This window comes from Acanthaster planci, linkage group LG07 (assembly GCF_054643075.1).
Source record: "Acanthaster planci isolate LZ-2023a linkage group LG07, COTS_SCS, whole genome shotgun sequence".
Classification (NCBI taxonomy): Eukaryota; Metazoa; Echinodermata; class Asteroidea; order Valvatida; family Acanthasteridae; genus Acanthaster; species Acanthaster planci.
Window position 1 is genome coordinate 13,571,174 of NC_141783.1, and position 14,005 is coordinate 13,585,178.

The 14,005-nt window shown below is 40.5% G+C and overlaps 2 protein-coding genes across 6 annotated transcripts; one reads left to right on the top strand and one right to left on the bottom strand.

Moving 5' to 3' along the window:
- Nucleotides 1–85: 85 nt before the first annotated feature.
- Nucleotides 86–9,600, top strand: LOC110980893 (putative flavin-containing monoamine oxidase A). Of its 5 annotated transcripts, none has more exons than XM_087139295.1 (12): nucleotides 86–411; nucleotides 1,602–1,773; nucleotides 2,670–2,757; nucleotides 3,384–3,558; nucleotides 4,152–4,266; nucleotides 4,781–4,938; nucleotides 6,091–6,271; nucleotides 6,550–6,650; nucleotides 7,115–7,288; nucleotides 7,434–7,520; nucleotides 7,737–7,834; nucleotides 8,296–9,600. In XM_087139295.1, the coding sequence occupies exons 2-12, from the start codon at nucleotides 1,623–1,625 to the stop codon at nucleotides 8,600–8,602; spliced, it is 1,635 nt and encodes a 544-aa protein (XP_086995421.1). In that variant the 5' UTR covers nucleotides 86–411; nucleotides 1,602–1,622; the 3' UTR covers nucleotides 8,603–9,600. The 5 variants fall into 5 exon arrangements, with proteins under 5 accessions (XP_086995421.1, XP_086995420.1, XP_086995422.1 ...); XM_087139294.1 differs by having other exon boundaries at nucleotides 88–411; nucleotides 1,597–1,773; XM_087139296.1 differs by lacking the exon at nucleotides 86–411 and having other exon boundaries at nucleotides 1,633–1,773; nucleotides 2,674–2,757.
- On the bottom strand, nucleotides 9,601–13,886 carry LOC110980831 (ADP-ribosylation factor-like protein 6-interacting protein 1). Its single transcript, XM_022237837.2, has 6 exons — nucleotides 13,788–13,886; nucleotides 12,866–12,999; nucleotides 11,993–12,115; nucleotides 11,552–11,669; nucleotides 11,022–11,106; nucleotides 9,601–10,590 (listed from the first exon to the last, which is right to left on the bottom strand). The coding sequence occupies exons 1-6, from the start codon at nucleotides 13,821–13,823 to the stop codon at nucleotides 10,475–10,477; spliced, it is 612 nt and encodes a 203-aa protein (XP_022093529.2). The 5' UTR covers nucleotides 13,824–13,886; the 3' UTR covers nucleotides 9,601–10,474.
- Nucleotides 13,887–14,005: the final 119 nt, after the last annotated feature.

Below are 14,005 nucleotides of genomic sequence, written 5' to 3' on the forward strand. Positions count from 1 at the left end.
ACTCTGGGAAAGTATTTCAAAGTTCTAATAATTGTTTCTTGGATAAAGGACAGGACAAAGGGATTGAAACTATTTACGAGATTGGATTTTTGTCAAAACAACAGCTGGAAAAATCGATGTGGGTGTGAGGGCCTGGGGATAGCGTCAGGTGCATGAGTCCAGAGGTGAGGTTAGGTAAAAATACGTGAGTTCACACATTTTTTACATACGACACGACGGCGCGAGCGCGAGATCGGCGCAGGTGCGCTGCATGCTGGGCCCGTCGGGTCCAGCAAACTAGTGCTCGCCGTACATTTCACTTGGGCGGTACCGAGTCCAAGGTCCAAGTTAGGCTAGTTGAAGCCGAGCTGGCTCTGAATTTCTTCCAATTTCATTTCCCTAGAAGTTGAAGCGGAAGTTCGACGTGTTAAGGTGAGATTTGCGGGAAACACTGGAATGATTTTAGGCCCAGACCTACTTGTGTCTGAGACACAGCAGTTCAGCAGTCATGTTTAGACGAGTTGGATCGATAGCGTTAAGCTTCGGTTATCATATACCCAGCAAGAAATGAGACCGAGGGTACCCCCCCCCCCACATGTCCAATCCCTATACACATTCCAGACTATTGTTACTTAACACATCCCCCCAAGATGTCTGAAAGGAATTCCCCAGATTCCTGTGAGACAATGACCAACACAAAGCAGGGGGGGGGGTTCTCTCCGTCTCATACCTTGCTGCATATGGGTTATTAAGTGTCCTTGCCATAGCTGCTGTGGTATTGCCGACTGCCGGGCACTGATTTATTACTTTGAATATTTAAAATCTGAAGATAATCTTTTTACGTAAGCCTGTTATCACTAAACAAAAAATTTAAAAGTCAAATAATATTTGGCAATATTGCAGTTTCAAAATCCGCCGAAACGAACTCGTACATTACACTAGGGAGTTTTCGCTGGAGTTTGCCTGCTTGCCATAGCAACATCTACATGTATATCATCGTGATCATACATGTCATACTAGTTTAAAACCCCAAATGTGGGTTCTTTACATTTCCTCATTCTATTCAAGTCACTCACCGGTTATCAATTTTATCAGATTTTGAGTCTATAATAAATAATTGTGAAATTGTAATAATGGTTTTCGAATCTGTAATAATGAATTGCCAACATGTACTAATGGATTTGAATTATACTAGTTACAGATTGTGAATTCATTATTAATGCGTTTTGAATCCTTAATAACAGATTGCTAATCCATAATAATGGATTTACGCTGGTGAATCAAAAATAAGGGATGGGAAATCCATAGTAATGGATTGGCAATCTGTTAGAATTGATTTTGAATCCATTATATGTAATGAAATCTGAATCCTTAAACAGTGGATTGTGAATAAAATCCTTAATACAGATTGCCCAGCTTTTAATATTTATTTATTTTAGGGGTCGGTGCTAATGGGCTTTTGTATTTGTTGGCATAGTAACATTAGTTTTTAGACTTTGATGCAAGACCTCGACCTAACGCAAGAACAGATTCAGATACAGCCATCATAGTATGGCAATGAAGAACTTTGTGAATTTGCTGTGCCATACTAAAAGCAGGGTTTCTTTCACTTTATAGAACAGGGTCAAATGTAGGTTTTGAAGATGGAGGCCAGCTTTTCACTCAATCCGATCTCCAAGTCATCAGCAGACTGGGATGTGCTCGTGATAGGAGCTGGGGTAGCTGGATTGACCACTGCCTACAGACTTCTGCAAGAGAAACCAGACTGCAGAGTGCTTGTTCTTGAAGCCAAAGGTAGAAACATTTTCAGGCATGATATTATACAGTCATAGGCTAGAATTCCATGTCAGACCGTCACAAGTTTCAAGTTTCAAATAAACACCCACAAGATTTCTCAAGCTTGTTTCCCCATACATACAGAGCCCCACATCTCTAAAATCTCCCTTAGCCCAAGAGATTCCCCTATAAACCTGGTGATGTTTGTGCAACTCAGAACTTGTAATGGTTAAATATGGAAGTTTTCCTCATTCGAGATTAAACTTACATTAGCTGCATCGAAATTAGGTTGGCAGTTTGAGCTGCTGGCCCATCTCGACCCATACAGTCTGAAGCCATGTGTAAGGATGCAAGCCAGGTACATTTGGTCTTGAGTTTTACTTTTTTTACCTTCCCACAGTTTTCATTCAAAATCAATTCAACTCAAGGGAGAATCTGGGGCAGCAGTGGAGGCAATGGGGGCTTACGTTTTCTTTCCCCCCAGAAATGACCCCCCCTTAAAAATTTCTTATTGGCAAAATGATGCAAGAAAGGCCAAATTTTCAGTCTTTTCTTTTCTTGTCTTGTCTCTTCTTTTTCTTTTCTTTCCTTCAAAAAGCATCTAAAAACCCTAAAGTATAGCCTCCCTCAGAAAGGCCAGAAATGTTACAACTTCCCGTGAACAACTTTCCAAAGTTAGCCCCTAAAAAAACAAAGAACTGGCACCCCAAAGAAGTTGGGGTTGGTCTCTTAGGCTTGAAATCCTTTACTGTACGGAAAGCCAATGGCACATTCCTTGCATTATAACAGTGGCCACAAGGGGGTTGCCTCAATCCTGTTAGATCTTCAAAAGCCCGTTGGTGGACTTTGAAGAGGGGTATGACCGGATTCAGAAGCTGATTTTCAGGTATTTATATTGTAATTCTTTGTTCTAGACAGAGTTGGAGGTCGGACGTTGTCGACCGAATTGCAAGGGGCTCATGGGAAAGATGTATGGGACTTGGGAGGTCAGTGGGTTGGGAAGTAAGTAACTGCAATGAGTGTAATTTTATGGCATTGTTTTAAGCTTGTCTAAATTTATGCTACTGTACAGACTGGCATGGTAGTGCTATGCCAGTGATATTCAGTGCAGGTAGTTCATGTACATGTACAGTCATCCACTTCATGCAAGTGTGACAGGTCATTTACATATAGCCCTTGCGCAGCGCCCTCGTTTGATAGCTATGCTTGTTCAACATTAGTTTATTGCCAGCTCTTTGTTCAGTGAGTCATTCACCCCACAGCGCTGGTACAGACAACACCACAGTAGTCCAAGATCTACCTCATGTTAGTTGCTGGCAGAAGTTTCATTTATAGCCTTTACACCTCGTGTTAGCCCTAGATTGACTGGGCTAGGGGGATTTTCTTGTGGCGACACCACAATAAAGAACTGGAGTGAGATAATGCACACTATCCGTGTCGATCTCATCTTCTCACTGTTACACAAGTCTACAGTGATGCGTCTGATAGGCAGTAATTGCAAAGTGTATTTAGTTTAACGTTTTCAGCTTGTTCAGATTTAATCTTAGCCTTTTACTTTTCCATGATGATTTGTGGCATTGGTTGGTCAAATATCTTTGGATATCAATATCGGTTTTTATTTGATTTAGCACTCAGCATCACCTCCTCTGGCTCATGGAAGAACTTGGTCTGGAAAAATACCCACAATACACCACAGGCAAGAAGCTGATGTTGCTAGGCAACAAGGGCATTCGGTCCTACAAATCCAGCATCCCTTCCATGTCTCTGTTTGGACTTATCAATCTGCATAACTTCATGACTTTGGTGAGTACTGCACAAAAATGTGTTGGTATGCAGTCGTTTCTTGGAGAAATCTTGGCTCAAATTTTAGGTAATTTGCATACACCCTGCACTTATAGGGCCTCATTCAGCTTTTTAAATGCCTTTCTGAACAGTGTGAAATCATCCAGGCAGGACTCTCATTTCTGCAGCTATTTCTGCACCCAAAATATTCCGGAATGTTGGCTATTTTCCTATTCCTTGTTTTAGTTCATGACGTTAAACCAGTGCGCAATGTTTTCTTGCAAATATTTTTAGTTGAAAAATTTTAAGATCATAAATTGAGTAGAATCCCCCAAATGAACTGTGTTCTACTGTCATAACATCACAGCAACAGTGCTCTCACTTGTGAGGATAAACATGGAAAATTTTGAATTTTTTAAAAACTGCACTTTTCAGTGAGAGAGACCAAAATGAATGCCAAATAGTTTCCTTGCACTAGAAGAAGAGAACATAGAAAGCTGTGCAATACATGCTCCTAAGTGAAAATCACATTGTAATCATTCTGATAAAGTTAAACAGAGAGAGTAGCATTTGAATTTTGATGCGAAAGTAAGCTGTGATGAATGTATTGACAGACTGACAGACTAGCTTCAAGCATTCCCCTGGACAGCCCAATGACGCGGCACAACGCTGCTGCGCTTGATGGGACAACTATGCACACTCTCCTGTGGGACACAGTGACAATGCAGGGTTTGTGCAGTTTTTCCGTTTCTCTTGAATTGTTAAACCATTTGTTGTGGGCTTGAAAAAAAGGCTATTTTTTCTTCTCTTGGCGTCAGTGGAAGACAAGACGTTTGAGATTCTGCAGCTACATGTAGGTGTTTTTTACATCAAGAGGTGATCTTGTTGTTGATCAAAGTTTGCAAAATCGTAGATAAAACGTACTGTGGTAATCCATTATTGTTGTTTTGTTGCTAGGAATTACACTATAAATATTGGGACCTTGAAGTAATTTGTCTAACCCTAGGGTTAAAAATGTTATGATATTAAAATAATAAAATCTCTACGTGATTACTTGATAAACCTAACTGTGCTTTTTATTCTGACACCGTTGAGAAAAGGGTTGCTAGGGAATGCCATATATGTTGTTTAACTTCTGAGCTTTTTTGCTACATTTCAGGTCACCCAAGTAAAGCAGTTTCCATCGGCTTGTCCTTTTTTTTATTTCTGATTTTTTTTATTGGTTTTTTTTTGGTTTGCTCAGAGGTTTGGGATGCCGTAAAAGTATCTGCAGCTATTATCAATGGTGCCTCACCACGTATGATGTCAGTCATGTACTTTATGCATTACGTTAGCAGTGCTGGGGGCATAAAGAATCTGATAGAAGCAGAAGGTGACTCCAACAACAGCTTCAGGATAAAAGTATTGCATGCTTATCTGTCTTTCCCTTCAGGCCCCCCACCTCCTCTGTACCCCTACTTCCCACCCTCCTAGCTCCAATCCTATATTATGCAACACTGCACTCCCTGCCCTACACCCTACCTGGCATCCCCCCTTACAGGCCCCACTTGCTGCCCCATCCCCCTATACATATCCACACTGTACTCCCTCAGACTGTCCCTACACCTTACATTATACCTTGCACCCCTCCAGCACAACCCCACTTCCCATCAGCAGGGCCCCACCTCTATCCACACTGCACCAGTCCCAACACCCAACCTCACACTCCTCCACCACAAACCCACTTCCCACCATCCACGCCCCTGTGACCCCTATCCACACTGCACCAGTCCCAACACCCAACCTCACACTCCTCCACCACAATCCCACTTCCCACCACCCAGGCCCCTGTGACCCCTATCGACACTGCACTCCCTGCCCTGTCAAATACCTGACCCCGCACTCCTCTACCATGACAGCTAGATGGACTGTCCTCACTTCTCCAGTCCTCATCCCTTTCTGCCCTGCACTGCCTTCCCTGCATACTACCTCGTACCTCTCCTCCCATTCTAATGTCCACATCACTCCTTGGGGGATATCATCAGTTGCCTACTTCGCAGCCTCCTCCTACTCCCACATATTCCCCACTGTTCTTCAATCTTCACTCCTTCAAGGCAACCCACCTTGACTCTTCACTATCCCCCTGCCCGCTGCAGTCCGCCCCCCCACCTGCAACCATGCCCTGAAATTCAATTCTTGCTTCAGAATTGAATGATTGTATTCTTCTCCTTTAGACATCAAAAACCTCCGTAGTTTTAGTGCTTTCAACAAAGTAAGAAAAATTAATGAAACAGACTTTGAAATATACGAGACAATTGTCCAATATGTTTCATTTCCTTCGTAAATCTATGTTCATTATCTTATTATTATTTGCCAATTACTGTATAAAGTATTGTTTCACCTCCCGTAATTTTGTGCAAGGAGTATCTAGTTCTGACAGATATGGCGGGGTATAAATTTACATTATTATCATCATTATTAAATATCTGTAGTTTGCTTTTATGGGTGAACATACATGTATGCATGTGATAAAATTATATTTGGAACAGTCAGACATGTTTTTTCTTAATTGAGGGTGGAGCTCAGCAAATATCCAAGTTACTGGTAGACAAGATAGGCCAGGAGCAAGTGCTACTTGGCCAGCCTGTAGAACACATTGACCAACAGGAGGCTGACAAGGTCACCGTGGTTACTGCTTCAGGCAAAACATTCAGCTGTCAATACGTGGTCGTTGCCGCACCCCTTCATTGCTCAAGTAAGTTATGCTAACCCAAACTCTTGAAATTAGAGTTGGTGAGAAAAATGTGTGCTCCAATCTGTTGTTTTTCAAAGCACAAAGTTGCTAAAATCAGGTCATGTTTAGCATGAAGGTGAATATGACTAACAAAATAATTATATTTTTTCATCAAAGTTGGAATGGGTTAAACATATTTGCAGAGCAGACACTGCCCTGAAATGTCAAATTCAGAATTTGCATTTCCTTATAGGAGAGTATAAACCAGCCTGTACATTTGTAGATTATTTTTGTTCCAGCTGCCATCAACTACACCCCTGCCAAGCCATTCGACAGGATCAACCTGGCACAGCTGTCTCCTATGGGACATATCATCAAGTTCATTGTCACATATCAAACGGTGAATAAATAAATCATCTCCCTTCCGGGGGGGGGGGGGGGGGGGGAGCATGTTCAATTACACAATACTTTGCATGCATATGCATATCATAAACAATAACGTATACAGGGTATGCCAATACATGTACTTGCATACTTTTTGTGCCATAGAACGCACCCCTGGTCTTCTGAATCTTTGACAGTAATTAATTTTCAAATATTCTACCATTGAAAGAGATACCATGTTAATTAAGTAACTGTGAGCATGTCATTAAATAAAGACATCTTCATTTGTGAACTGTAGTTCAAAGATGACATGTTGATTCGTTGTCTGTTATAAAGACAGTATCTTTTAGCTTACATCTCGTCTTTCACCTCTGCTTGCTTGTTTTAATATGTACATCGATCTCGGCAACCATAGTAATGTAGCTCAGGTTAGTAATTACTGAGAAAATCCAGGCCATACAGTCTCAGTTTCCTTTGTAGGCTTTTTGGAGGGAGGATGGTTTTTCTGGTGAAATTGTCAGCAATGGGGGTAAACCAACTATTGAAGGTCTCAGCTCAGGCCCTCTCCAACTCACCTACGATTGCACGACATCCAGCGGCAACCCTGCCATTGTAGGATTCTATGCCAACAGTAGAGAGTGGAGTCACATTGAAGTGAGTTGCATTTCTTCTTCGTGGAGAAAAAAAAGAGAATTTCTCTTATTTTTGGGAACCATTTCATCAGTGACCCCTAAAGTCCTCTTTACTCCTTGTTTCTGCCAAAGGTAAATGGAAGCATTTTTTTCTTCCTCAAAAACAGCCTCAAACCAGAAAGCAAGCTGTTTTGGACTCCCTAGCCGAGTTCCTTGGGCCAAAGGCAAGAGACCCCCTGGACTACTGTGAAAAGGTTGGTATACACAGTGGTTGTTTGCGTGCAGTCAGCAATATGATTGCCTCCCCCATGTCATCCCAACCCCTTGTAGAACCCACGTACATGTGCCATATTGCAGGTTTTGCTAGGCTTCCAAGTTGGTGCCTGCACTTTCAGAAACTCGTAGTTTCATTAGCGGAAAAAAACCCACAAGTGAATAAATCCAACTGTTTGATTGTTTTCTTTTTCCAGGACTGGGCACTGGAGTCTTACAATGGTGGCTGCCCTGTCAATATTATGACACCGGGAGCAATGACCTTTCACAGTGGGCTCAGGACTCCATTTTTCAGGTTGCTGACTTAACACTAAACATAGCTCCTGTATTTCCCACACGGACTTAGGGTCTTGAAATTGCCCTTTGTATTGTTGTCCGTATGACCCCTGACATAGTAGGGGGTCAACTCAATGTGATACACGAGTAGGCACTTTATTGCTTGACTGGGACTAGACATATCTGACTGCAGGGAAGGCAGTACTGGTATGGTGCATAGCATAAAATACCGAGTCAGTAGCTTACTGTTTCCCGGTAGTTCAGTTTTCAGTTTGGTGTCTTACAAAGGTCAGCATAAATTTTAGACCCGGAAAAGGGTCTAGGGCTTGATGGTAGCTTAGTGTAGCTCTGATTGAAACTGCACCATGATGCAACATATTTATCCCTTCAAACTACCAGTTCTGAGGATGAATATCTCAGTCCTCCAAATCCATGTTGCTCCTATAAAAGGTTGTCTTTCCCTGCCCCTTCCTTTTCCAGGGTGCATTGGGCTGGAACAGAAACAGCCACACACCACACGGGCTTCATAAACGGCGCAGTGCAGTCCGGGATGCGGGCAGCGGACGAGGTCCTAAGACGCCTTGAGCCTCACCGCCAAGCGGATCGGTTACTGATTTGTCTCGACAACCAAAGGAAAACTCATTGGTACGGTGAAGAGGTTGGAAAATGGAAGCGGCGATTGTTCATTGGGGGTGCCATTGGAGTGGCTGTAGTCACGGCACTTACGGTGAAAAGATGGGGCCTCAAAGGGACTGCTACTTATATTCTGAGTGCATTCCAAGCTTGAAATAGTTACGGGACTTGAGAATTCCAGACACAGTACCACAAATCACCAGGAGCTGCCGAGGTTGCTGATTGGCCTATCTGAGGAGAGTTGCATCAGAGTCCACTCTTGACTCCAGTTGCACAGAGTGTGTCAAGAACTGCAGTGTACAGTATGTATGAGGCAAAGGTCTTGCTTCATACAAGCGATATGGGAAATGGAAATAAGTAACCCCCAAGAAATATTCACTTTATTGCGAGGAATACGAGGTAATTACAGAGCCAGTGATGTTTAAGTTGTGTTCTTTGTCAAACATCAAACTACGTGTAATTTTGCATTAAATTTCTTGTTCTGCTGTGTCTCTCAAAATATCACAGAGGTGGGAGGGATCCCAAATTAAACTCTTCATTTTGTCCCCCCCCAAAAAAATCACCATAGTTGTCATCATATACATATTTTGTTAATTAGTACTTTTTGTCACAATTACCAAAATCTCATTCTGATTTTGTATCAGTTTGTCATTTTTCCTTTTGTCTGGAAAAAGTATCACCATAATTGTCATTATACATGTACGCATATTTTATTAATCAGAACTTTTTGTCACAATTACCCAAATTTCATTTTATTTTTCTATGAGTTTGTCATTCTTCCAAAATGCATTTAGCTCTGTAATTTCTACAGTGCCATTTAAAAAATTCACGAATTTACTCAATTACCTCATAAATGCTAGATAATTTGTATTCATGAAATTCTTGGCAGTGTGTGATATTGTCATAGGAAAATGAAAAATGAATTGTTGTCTCTCCGTTGTCTTGAAAGTGATTTAATAATTTCATTTAGAGTTCATGAAACTCTGGCATTTGTACCATAAAGGTATAATTTTGTTTATAGCTCTTGCTTAACAAACAAAATAGATGATTTATATCTGTGCAGAGATTCAGATGGTTTCACCAGTCTTTATTTTTGAGCTGCTTTATATTTGTAGTGATTTTTAAGTAAAAGAAACGCATTCATTTGGTAAATTGATTGCATCCAGAGATTTTTATTTCAACAAGTTTGTTTATTTACAAAAAATCCTAATTTTTATGCCAGTGCATAACCAACCAATTTATACAAATACTATAACCAGTCTGAACATGGTCTCCATGGTAATGTACAATAGTTACATGCAAGGTCTGCCCTATCAACACAGCTGTACTCCGACTTGCTCATGTGCTTTATTTTCAAACGACCTTACCTTTTTAAAATACCGAACTGACTTATTGAAGAATCTATCAACTTCGTTCAATTGTGTCTTCTGTAACTTAACAAGTAGCACATAAATTTACTTTACAAAATTTACATACACGTAGTGCAAATTCTGTGTACTGGACCCATATTTCAATAATGGATTTTGCTCTAAAAAGCACCTGAGGAAAATGCCATCACTTTCCAACAAATTGCAGTTTAAAGATGCAAGAGGAATATTGGGAAAAATCTAAAATGACGAGACGTATATTGAAAATGCGTCCATTATTGCTATGATGGGAAGGGGCCTTGTCTACAGATATGTATTGATAGATAAGGTGGCCATTTTATGAGGGGATGGAAACTTCCGTTTGAAAAAAGCTACGGATTCCCAAAACATGAGAAAATACTCAGAATAATGTACCCACTTACTAATTGCATGGCACATTTGAGGGACCGAATTAATATCTGGCATATGTATTTTTACTCCTTAGAACTAGAACATAAGAACTAACGGTGGGTATATCTTTATGTATGAATGGTAACAGTCTCCAAACTACAGGTCACATTCTGTCTGTTCAACAGTCAATTTTACCAATATCTCCCTCCCCCGTCGCACTGATGTGAAGGACCAGGAAATGAGATAACCAATCCAAGTTCTCTGTCAGCCTAATCCTTCTTCTTGGTCTGCTTGAGTAGGTTGACGACCACCTGCAGGGAGGCGGCGTAGGCCTGAGCTAGCAATCCCCGTTGGTGCAGGCCAGGCAGAAGTACAAGGAACACGGCTGGAAAAAGTGCCATAAGAAATATCAGTCATTCTTAACGTGGTAAAATTATCTCATCTGAACTAAGTAATTCACGGGCTTGAGTATAGTGATCATGAAGAAAATAAAAGCAAATAGCATAATTCCTTGTTTGAATATTGCAATAATAAATAAACTGTAAATAAACTTCAAATTATTAATTTAAAAAATAATAAATTAGAGATAAAAATGAAAGTTTTCTTGAGCTATACCATGGACCTGCCTCATACAAAAATGAATTGAACCAAATCTAAACTGTAAGCTAGGCAATTTCACAAAGAAAAAAATGTTCATAAAATATAATGTAAATAATGTACCAGTTAAAAATGAAATAATTCTTAAGTTTTTAATCATTTGTCTAATCATCTGCATACATATTAAATGGAGCAGTCATTTGAAAAGAAGTGACTTACCTAAGAAGTATACCAAGCAGATATTAGGGATGAGGTTACCAATGAAAGCAATGACTGCCAGCACAGCAATGACCAGAATGAAGTACTGTCAACAAAGCAAAAACAACATACTGAAGGTTTCTGGTAGAAAAGACATCTTGAACAGCCGTTGATGGAGGCATTGATACGGTAATGGTTTCTTCCATTACCATATACTTTCATATGAAGGAGTTGTGTCTTTCTGAAACCAAAGCGCTTATGTCCTTGAGCAAGGCAATTTACTCCGATGGCTTTTCCAATAAGGGGAGTATTATGGATACCTACAAAGGTGGAACTAATCACACTCAGTGGCATTATAATCAGCTGGATCTAGGAAAATGTATGAGAGGTCATCTCTAGCAGACCTCAATCCTCCCATTTGAAGATCAAGAACTGTTAAGACGAACTAACAGGGATGCTGACATGAAAGGTCGCAAGTTCACACATCTCTTAAACAGCTCAACTACACTGTATATTACAGCAATAACAACTGATGAACAAGTCAGTCCTACCTGTTTTGGTTTTTCTTCTTTCATCGTTTTCAGGCACTGGTAACTATGCATCAATGCATCCTTGGTTCTGATGAGGCTCATGCACACCTGCTGGTACTGTCGCTGATGCTCAGCTGTCCTACAATTCATACAAATAGAGGTATTGGGGTTATATAGGCTCATCCACTTTCAACAACAAAATAAACAACTTTGAAATGGCAGTTACAGAAAATATATGCTAATTACCATAACTTGAATTGTTGTAACCACTTTAAATCGATCCCAACATCATAAACTCATGTACATGTACAATATTAGGTACAATGAAAAAAACGATTACATCCTGCTTGAATAAGGAAACTCTGTGTGCGCAGAATCTCTTTAATTAATGTAAAACCAACCATACAGACAAACCACTGCATCTGGCCTGTTGCAGTGAAGAAGTGACTGAATGACACTGACCATTCTGCAGGTGGACAGATGTAAGAATGGAAAACGGTGGGTCCAAGATAGTCAGCTAAACAGACGACCATGACGAGCAATGAGATGGTTGTCAGTACAGAGGGCTCTAACCACCACAGCATCCTGATGATGAGAGACCATAAATAAGTAGCTTCCAGTTACAAGCTTGAAAACTGAAGGGTCATTCTAATGCAGCAAGAGTGTGGCATGTACTGGAACCAACCTATGTTCACATAAAGACCCAATTCAACACAGTTGATTGATACTTCAAATACTGCAAATGTGGGCAAAATATCATACACGTAGATATTATTCCCCATCACATACTAGCTGACAAAAGTTGGCAACGTTCTCTAACAATTTGTCTAACTTAATAAATTTTACTTTTTGACAAGATGGTCCCTCAGACTGGACCAAATTCAGCAACCATTTAATTTCTACCTCATTCTGTTCGAAATTGTATTATGTGTTTTTAGTGCTGGGTTTATTTTGGCATATTGAAGTAACATGGTTCTGTAACTTTGCTGATACAACTCATCTACATTTATGTAATTAAAGAGGTGAAGAAAAGTCTACACAAAAGTAGAAACTTCCAGGAAGAACCATTTTTTGTGATTAATATTCAGTCCTCAAGATCATTTCTTACAATTCTCACATTTCTCATCTCTCAGCACTGGTCTGACATGAAACTACACACAGTGCAAAACAACTTGGAATAGACATATGCTCTTTTGATATTTCCTCTTTTGCATAGCCTTTCACCGAGTTGCCCAACTGGGCGGTCAGTTATTGTAATGAATTAGAAGTTTGGAATCTTTCCCGACTACGCCTGCACTCTGATGTAATCAAAGACCAGGGAGGAGAAAGACTGACAGGAAAAAGGCAGTGACAGCAGCTGCCATGATGACGGGCTGATTCTGGTCTTGCCATCGAAGCCATCGATCTACATGAAGCAAGATGTAACGCCATTCATGGAGTGACTGTTCCAATGACGCGATCTCTTCATCCTGCACATTATAACAAGAAAAAAACATTAGTTCCGAGTTATTAATCCAAGTGAAAGACTGCATACAAGGCAAACCACGATTGACCAATAGTATAATTCTGTTGGGCTGAAGCTGGGCTGCCCAACTATTGTTGGCCAGTCTCTGTAGAAAATTTCTCAACCTTCTCCAACTTTATGCATTTCACACCTGACATAACTCAATTAAAATAAGGCACTTCATCTATTAAATCGTAAAAACTTGTTTCTACAGGCACAAGTTGATGTAAACAAAGTGATGTTGGCGCCTACTTGCTTACACTGGACCTCTGTGCTGTAGCTGGGCTAGCTCAACTATAGCACTTTAGTTGGGACGGTCCAACTGTAGTTCGGAGTGATACAGCAGTTAGGGGCATAACAATTCCATTGATAAGAAGTATGATACAATTTCACATAGATAAAAAAGAACGTTAGGTCTGTTTGGGATGAGTTTCAAATACTTCTTTCATGTCTTTTTCTCTAGAGTGATGTATCAGCCATCAGTAAGCGATAACAGTTTTTAAGAGTTACATTTAGGAGAGAAAATGTCGAATCGTTCAGGCCTACTTGGAAAATGTTCCAACCATGTTCGATTTTTTTTCAGACCGATCTCATTGCGTTTGTGCGATGTGAAGGGGTGTGAAGTTATCCGTGTATAGCACTCTTTCCTCCAGTTGGAAATGCTGGCGTCTGACATACTAAACTAACTGCTTTAACAACATCTTAACACTTAATATTGGCAGCTCAAACAAAACTCCGAAGAATAAGTCTCACTTTGGATTCCGAATTCGCAGTACCCGCTTGCGCCATTTTCGCAGTCAAAGCTGGCGTTGTTTTTATGAGGCAGGTTTTTATTGATCACGTTTCAGCCGTTGAGGGCGCGCAGACCGTATGTGTGTAACCTTGACGTATTTCACATTCTCTGTGAAAACTTGCAACAGCATCTGACTATTAATGTACTCGTGTTTGTTTTTCTGCAGCCTCATGATGCC